The sequence below is a fragment of the Podospora anserina genome, chromosome 3 (assembly GCF_000226545.1).
Source record: "Podospora anserina S mat+ genomic DNA chromosome 3, supercontig 2".
Classification (NCBI taxonomy): domain Eukaryota; kingdom Fungi; phylum Ascomycota; class Sordariomycetes; order Sordariales; family Podosporaceae; genus Podospora; species Podospora anserina.
In genome coordinates this window covers 1,696,680-1,705,178 of record NW_001914856.1, presented here as the reverse complement: position 1 = coordinate 1,705,178, position 8,499 = coordinate 1,696,680, and the positions used below count along the sequence as shown (strand labels likewise).

Below are 8,499 nucleotides of genomic sequence, written 5' to 3'. Positions count from 1 at the left end.
CCCCCCCAATTCCCGCTTCCCCTTTAATCAGCCGAAGCCCTCGCCAACATCTCATGTAGCGAACTCGGCAAGCGATACCTCAGCTGGCTCGTATACGCCGTCAAGTCAACGCTCGTCTGCTTCATATTATCAATCAACTCCCTCGCCGTCGTCTCATTCCCCGTAAACTGCCCATACATCAGCCTCTCCCTCTGCTTGGTGCAGCACACCACCGCCCACATCAGCAGGTTCGGCACGTTCTGCGCCACCGTCTGCGGCAGCTGGGCAAACAAGGCAGAGTACTGGCGGATAAGACTCTGATCGCCCTTTGCATCAAGCGGCAAAATGTTGAGGGCTTCGATTTTCTGTTGTTTTTTTACAAACCAGTCAGTACCTTGGGGATGGAAGGAAAGGGCGAAGAGGGAGGGACACTTACATCGAGACATTTTGCCCACTCCTGATCCTCCACAAGCTTCTTGATATCACTAATCTGCAACAAGAGATTGCACGCGTACTGGTTCTGATGGCCAATCTTGTTCCAGTACATGTACTCCTGCTCATACATCTTCATCATCTTCTTCGCCAGCTCCACCGGGTCGTCAATCGCCGCCAGGCTCCCCGCTGCCTCCTCCTGGCCATCCTCTCTAGCCATGACAGGCACAAGACGCATGGGTTCCTCGCCGATCTCGAGAGAAATAGCCTCGCTGAGGGCCCTGCTGACAATTTCAACCACCTGGTTGTATTCCTGAGCCAGGTGATAAAGAAGAACGGCGTCAGTGGTGCGACCATTGTCGTTGGCAAAGGCAGCGGCTTCTTGCGTGATGTTGCGGATGAAGTCGTCGTGGCGGCCAAGGGCAATAAGCTTGCCGCGCTCCTCGATGAGACCCTTGATGCGAGAGCCATCGGGTTTGATATCCCCGATCAGGCGGCTGAACTCACGGGACTCGAGAACGAGCTCGCGGAGGGCTTCGTGGCAGAGGGCGGCTTGTTGCTGACCGGCGGCGGTCTCGTCGGCGTTCAGGCAGATGAGGACAAGGTAGTCAACCGCGGCGGCGGCATTAGCGGCGCGGAAGTCGCGTGTGTAGTACCCGAGCATACGGCCAAAGTTGATCTGAGGCTGGTTGCGGGTGTTGTGGGAAAGCAAATCATTGCCAGAAGACTGAGCATCAGCCGCACGGAGGAGGCCATAGTAAGAGAGCGCAATGGAAAAGTGAACGGCATCGACGTAGCTGAAGGGGTAGAGGTAGGCAATGGCATTCTCAAACATGCCCGACAGAATCTGGAGGTAGAAGAACATGGCAAAGCTGCCAGTAGTGTCCTCCGCAGGAGTCTTGGGGAAGTGCTTGAGGCCGATCTCCCGGATGCTAGACTGGAGTTCAGCAAGGCCATAAGACTCCCCGGCAAGCTCCTGTGACCTGTCAGTCTCCCGAGCAAGGTTGAACTGGAGCCAGACCCAGTCATTGACGTCTCCTGAAAGACCATCCAGACTGCGGTTGTTGACGTCGCAGCGGCCGATGATCTTGTAGCAAGCCATGCGGAAGGGGTCGATGGAGCCCTCGGGGGCATTGCGAATTCTCTGGTTGTACTCGTTGGTGCAGCGATCCTGAACCGACCGTTTAAGTCTCCGGTCTTCGCTGGAGGCATAGCTGTTGATGTAGCCCATAAAAGTTCGGTCGATGCTGCGGAACAAGCTCTCATGATCGTTGACATACTTGGCGGCGTCGTTCACAAAGCCAGCACGGAGAAGGTAGAAAACGATCGCCCAGACGTACTCGCCATTCGCTTGCTGAAGGTCGACGTTGTCTGGAACCAGGCTCTTGCGAATGAGGCGAAGGCGGATGTAAGCCTTGACCTTGCTGACGACGTCGGGCTGCCCACCCAGGTTCGCTTCATGGGGATGTTTGGTGATGAACGAGTTGACACCAGCCCAAAACTGTTTCTCCAAGAAGGTGTTTGCGCCCTTCAAGATCCGCTTGCGCATCTCAATAGAGTTGGCAGACGATGGGTTGGGGTCCAAGTAGTACCTGGCAAACTGGCGTTCCCGAGGTAGATTGTCAGGGTCGTTTTCACCCACAATCTCCCTCAGGGCATCATAGGCCTCCACCAGATGCGGCCCATGCCGATCTCCGGCAGTGTTCTCCAGGTCGCCCAGCTCCTTGCAAATCTCGACTGGAAGGCCTCTCTGCCTCAAGTCGTTGAACTCCTTGATCTTGGTCGCAAGCTTGCCCTGCTTCTCTCTCAAGAAGCGATCATCCACAGAAGTGAACCCCTCGAGATCGCTCTTCTCCTTCCTGGCCTCGACATCCGAGAACTCGGGGGCATGAGCACCAATCCGGCTGGGAGTTCCAATAACAGACTTGTTCATGGCCGACCTCCCAAACATACTCTGCCGCATCGACTTTTCCCCACCACCAGGAGTGCCAGGCGCCATGCTCCCCTTCCTCCTCGACCTCCCAAACCCACCAGCACCCTGCTCCTTAGCCGGCGTCCCCCCCCTCACCGTCCTCTGCGAATCTCCCATACCCCCCTCCTGCTCCTCTCTGGGCTTAATCCCAAAATGCTGGTAGATCCTCTTCCTCTGCGCTTCCCACTCCATGGTAACATTGTCCTCCAAAAACAAATCAAAGTCCCTCACGCTCCTCTCCAACCCATCCGCAATCATGCTCAACGTCGTCTTTGTCTGCAGATTATCCAGATACGTCTCCACATCCACCTCCCCAGCAGAATAAGGACTCCTGTCCCTCGTCGTCGCCGTCGCCGCAGCAGCAAACCCCAACGAGCTCAAATCCCTCACCGCCGCCCCCGGATCAACCCCCGACGCAGCAAGAAAGTAATGAGCCTTCCCGTGCTCAAGATTGCGACCCCCTTCCCCGTCCTTGGGAGCGAGCTTCCTGACCGTCTGCCTCAGGCTACTAAGACTGAGCTGCAGGGAAGGGAGGTCTCCCTGGGGCGTCTCCCCGCTGGCTTGCCTCTTGTTTTTCGAGAGCAACGAGTCGAAGAACGAGCCCGTCAGGCTAGGAGGGTTCGTTGCCGCGTTTTGGAAGACGCTCGCGCCGCCGAGGGTGTTGCCGAAGCCAGTGTTCATCCCGCCGGCTGGCTGTTGGGTTGTCGGGCCCAAGATGCTCGCGAGACTACCGCCGAGGTTCGATTGCTGCTGCTGCGTCGTTCCTAGACCACCGCCAAAGCCACCGCCAAAGCCACCGCCGAGAACGGATGTTTGAGGAGTGGTGCTCCCGCCCAATGTGTTCCCAAAAATACCCCCGCCCGTCGTCGCTGTGGTGGCAGCCGGGGCAGCAGTGGTGGTGGTACTGCCAAACAGGGGGGTAGATGTGGTGGTGGTAGTCGTACCGCCAAACAATGATTTTTGGGGTGTCGTCGAAGTAGCTCCAGCGGTTGGGTTAGGATTGCCGAACAGGCCGGTCGTCGTCGTGGTCGGCGTAGCTGGTTTGGAGAAGAGTGAGCCCAAACCACCGGCCGTTGTAGCAGGTGGGTTTGTGGTGCCGGCTGCTAAGCTCCCAGTCGAGAGCGGCACCGGGGGCGTGCCCTTCCCTAGGTTGCTGAACATTATGTGGTTCGAAACCTTATTTTTCTTGCAGTCGGTATGTCGAAGATAAGCAAGACGCGTTCCGAGCTGCGCGATGGCAGATGGTTGATGTCGGTTGAAAGCAAAACACCGACTTTTTGCTCTGTTGTTTTTTTGCGACTTTGGCGGTTGCTGCACAAAACAAGGCTGAACCTGAAATGGATGGACAACACGCCGGCGCGAAAATATGAGTGGGTCCAGCCACCCAGCCGCCAAGGTGCTGCTGGAGCTCTTTGGGAAGCACAGACCACCTGTTGCCAGCTTTCCCCTGGAAGCTTCCGTCTCAGTTCAGGCACCACCAACGCCAGTTCATAGCGCAATATTACATCACAAAGTAAACAAAGGGTCCCTTCTTTGTTGGACTTGTAACGATGTTGTAAAAATACCTAAGAAAATTACAATTGACGGATGTCTACAGAATTACACGCTATTCCACTCCCCTAATTGACCCCCTCCAACGTCGACCCCTTCAAAGCTTCATCAATCTTCTTTCTGTATTCCTGCTGTGTCCGGCACTGATCCAGGAACACCTCATACTTTGTATCCAGAAGCTTCTTCTCCGCCGGGTCACCGCTCGACCAAACCACCTTTCCAGGCTTGCTCATCCGGTCCATAATATCCCACAAAGGCTCTGTTTTTCCGTCCTTGTCCGCGCTGGCAGCCTTGGCACCCAGCATCGCCGCGCCATGGACCACAGCAGCATTGACATATCGGGGAATCAACACCGGCATGTCGCAAGCCGTAGCGATGAGATCCATCAGAATCTCATTTTGACACTGACTCCCTGACATGAAAATGCTGAGAATGCTGTGGCCCGCCTTGTTCATGGCCTCGATAATCTGCCGTGTCTGCAAGGCGATGAACTCCATGGTCGAGTAGTAAAGCAGCACCATCCCGTCTTTGCTCTTGTCACTGCTCATTCCAATGATCGCCCCCCTCATGTTAGGGTCTGCAATAGGCGACCGGTTTCCCCAAAGATCTCCGTAGAAAAAGAAGTGTCGTCCCAAATACGAAATCGAAGGCGCCTTTGTCTCCTCCTTTAAATGCCGAAGATGGTCATTCAAATAATCATAGATATTCTTCCCAGCCGCCTCCGCCTCCTTCACCGTCTCGTCATAAGCAGCATGCGTTTCCAGCATGTGCTTAATCAGCTCCCCGGTAGCCGACTGCCCACCTTCTGCCATCCAAAAGTCAGGAATCAACACATCTCTGTACGGTCCCCAAACTCCCGGCACGAAAACCGGCTCCCTCGACATAGCCAAATGACAAGTCGAAGTCCCCGCCACGGACGCCAGTCGTGTAAAAGCCTGCGAGACATCATTCGGAGCAGCCGACTCATCCAGATGGTCCCGGGACAGCTTCACCTTAGCACCCACCGTCCCAATCCACCCAGCATACGCATCAATAACACCGCTCCCAATCGCAATCCCCGCCGGCAGTCCCAGTTCCTTCGCCGCCTTCTCACACAACCCCCCAACCAACTCCCCTGCGCTGAGGAAGTTACCGCTCTGCCATCACAGAATGTGTCAGCCATCAATTCCCCTTTTCCACCACTTCACAAAACAATCAGAAAAAGGACTCACTACCCCATTCACCCCTCCCATCTTCCTAAAATCATTCTCCACCAAATCGCCCAGCCCAATATTTTCCAAAAAGTCCTGCTGCCAACCCTTCACACTCCCATCCACCCCCACCGGCACAAACCCCTGCTTGCACACGGCGCTACAGAAGCTCCTAGTCTCCTCCCCCGTAGCAATATGCGTCAGCGCATCCGCCAAGTCATAAAACTTGCACCTCTCCCACAGCTCCTCGGGCATGTTATTCTTCAGCCACAACACCTTTGGGATCTCCATCTCCACCGACATCTTCCCCCCGACATATTTCAAGAGCGGATGGCCAGTAGCGTTGATGGCCTCCGCCTCGGCCAAAGGGCGGTGGTCAAGCCAGAGGATCACATTCCTGTCGTTGCCATCGTTGGTAAAGTCAGGGCCGGTGACGGGGACGGGGGCGTCGGTGTCGTGGGTGAAGACGGCGAGGGAGCATGTCGCGTCGAAGCCGATGCCACGGATGGAGGTGGGGGGGATGGACGAGATGGCGAGGACGGAGCGGACGCAGAGGCAGATTGCGTTCCAGATGTCGGTTGTGGACTGCTCGTAGTGGGTGCCGCCGTAGGAGGCCGGCTGCCAGAGCTTGATGTTTTCTGACGCGAGGGCTTTGATGTCGCCGGTGGTGTCGATGATGCAGGCTCTGGCGGAGCCGGTGCCGACGTCTATGCCGATGTAGTGGTCCTGTTTCGATGTGTGAGCTGTGAGTTGAGAGCTGTGGGGGGCCGTTAGAACTAACCGGGGCAGACCTGAGAGTCATGTTAGCATGGTTTACTTGACGAGGTTTTCACATGTTCGGACAGACTTGCATTTTGGAAGAGGTGTATGTAACAGCAGCAACACTCCGAGTCAAACAGCAGTTATAAGTGACGACACCGAAACCGGACCTGGATGATTTGAAGTAGAAGAGCAAAACACCTTGCTCGGAGACCGAGGCTGAAAGTCAACGAATGTGAAAAAGCGATGGATGAGGAACAGCCTGTCTCCCAAAACTAAACCGCACCAGAGGACGGGCTTATAAAGAAGCTCTTTTCACAATCGACACACCCAGTGTTGCCCTGGTGTTGTCGGAGCTACCCAGATGACCTAAAAGGGACAACCCGCTCTGGAACGGTGACGAGGGGGGAGGAGGGGTAAAATCTCGGGTCCCACTCCAACCACAGCCCGCACCGTCTTACCCAAAGCCGTAGAAAAGAGACCATAAACCACAAATCCACCCCCCTTTCAGTCTCTATCAAAATAGTCCTAGATTCTCAACAGTTTATCGGTGGGCTAACACACCTCGCTAGAGCAACCGGTACCTTGAACATGCAGCACCCCGCCCACATGTACGACGGACCTAGACCTGTCTGATGTTTTGGGATCAGGCCAAAGCCAAGTTACCCCCTCCTTCGCTCAACAGCTCGCAGTAACTCCATCAAAATCCTGTGTAGTGTCACGGGTTGAGAAAGATCAGCGGTGATCTACCCAAGTCGTTATCTCTGGCTTATTATAGCACGAAGACATGTTCAGATCCCGTCGGATGAGAGCTGAAGTGGCTGTTCAAGACCAAACAAAAAAAAAACAAAAAAAAAAGAGAGACGGCGGAGAACACGCAGCTTGGGTGGAGACTCCCACTTTTCTGAGTTGCTACGAGCTTGTTCTCGTGACACGCGAATGGCGGGTTTTGTAGTTTGTTTGGGAGCTGGAACCGCTGATCTTGTGGACTAGACTGCCACGGTAGGAAGCCGCTATGCGGGGCTAGAGCCGGTCAGATGGGAAAGATTGCTCCAGATCTTTGCTGTGTGGAACATTTCAGCTCCGATCCGGCATTCCGGACGACGTTTAGTGACGGCGCCCGGTCCGGGCTTCCAAACGCCGCATACCGGAGTTTGCAGGACAGGGATTCGCCGGGGGTGCCGACTTTGATGACTCCCGGAGTTCAACCGCACCCGATGCAATGATTCTGCGGTGAGAAGATTTCGAGGTACTCAATCCGCTCCGGTATTAAACATGGCAAGGGGCTACTTACCGCCCGTGCCGACCACAGAGTTTCTCTTCTAGGTTCCCTTCTCTTGCCCCCTTTCCAACGTTTGCTTCGAGCCTGCCTGCTGAAATGTTGACGGCATTCGGCGCGCTGCAGCTTGGCTGGCAGGTCGCCGCGGATGGCTGCTCTAGCAAACGGACAACCGGACAGCTTCCAAGATTTCCCGTCTCTGGCTGAACAAACGGGGATTTGCAAACAAGATAGTAAGATAGATCCTTGATAATATGTACTGAAACGACTCCCGTGCAAGATCACCAACGTCGCCATCTTCCTGTGATCTCTTGACAACTCTAATCTAACCCAATTGACTCGGTGCCACCATGGCACCACCATCTCCTTCAACAACCCCCAACCCTTCATTGGTCACCAATGTTCAAGCTCTGCGGAACTTCCTCGCCACCATTGGCCCTTCCTCTAGCATTTATGTCGATCTCGAAGGCACAAACCTCGGCCGCGGGGGAACCTTGGATCTAATCACCGTGCTGGTCCCCCCCGATCGGAAAGTTCGCATCATCGATGTCAAGGCAATGGGAAACCAAGCCTTCACCACTCCGTCGAAAAAAGACGACAATGTGACCTTGAAGTCGATTCTGGAAGACCCATCCATCCGCAAGTACCTGTGGGACGTACGCAATGACGCCGATGCTTTGAAATCACTGTACCATGTTGCTATCTCTGGGGTTATCGACCTCCAGTTGCTCGAGAATCTCACCCGCCAAGGTAATAGTTTCTACGTCACCGGCTTGGACAAAGCCGTCGAGAACGATTTACGACTTGATCAGCAGGAGCAAATCGAATGGAAAAAAACGAAGGAGGATATTCGCAAGCGCATGGCTTCAGGCGACTCAGGCATCTTCTCTACTCGACCGTTCACGACGCCGGTACTTCGTTACTGTGCCGGCGATGTACAGTTTCTTCCCTTGCTACGCAAAGCGTATGAGGCGAGGCCTGCATACACACCCAAATGGTGGACACACCTAGAAAACGCAAGCGCCAAACGAGTGAAGAGAGCCTGCTCTGCCAAAGGCTACAATGCAACAGGTGCAACAAGAGCTGTAGGTCCCTGGGGCTCGGATCCAGCGTACTTCTTTAGGAAAGGAAAGCAGCTGGGGCTGCGCGCGACTTCTTCAACTTCTCAAAAGGGTTCCCAAAAGGATGGAAACCAGTCAGAAGGTCTTTGTCTCAAACCTACTAAAGAGTTGGCGCCTTTTGTACTCGTTGAATCTCAAAGACAGGCGACGCATCGTGGCCTCGGAAGCACCTTGATATCCAAGCTGGCCTCGTTGATGAAAAGGGTTATGCCCTAG

At 54.8% G+C, this 8,499-nt stretch overlaps 2 protein-coding genes across 2 annotated transcripts; one reads left to right on the top strand and one right to left on the bottom strand.

Annotated features, from left to right (window-relative positions):
* Positions 1-23: 23 nt before the first annotated feature.
* Positions 24-5,916, bottom strand: PODANS_3_6740 (uncharacterized protein; the record flags this gene model as incomplete). The annotated part of the gene is made up of 4 exons (XM_001909442.1): positions 24-344; positions 416-3,830; positions 4,022-5,070; positions 5,149-5,916. Coding segments are annotated over 4 exons (5,553 nt in total), but the record flags the coding sequence as incomplete, so codon positions are not given.
* Positions 5,917-7,512: 1,596 nt separating this feature from the next.
* PODANS_3_6730 (uncharacterized protein) lies at positions 7,513-8,499 on the top strand (the record flags this gene model as incomplete). Its single annotated transcript, XM_001909441.1, has 1 exon — positions 7,513-8,499. One exon carries the CDS (start codon positions 7,513-7,515, stop codon positions 8,497-8,499), a length of 987 nt encoding a protein of 328 aa, XP_001909476.1.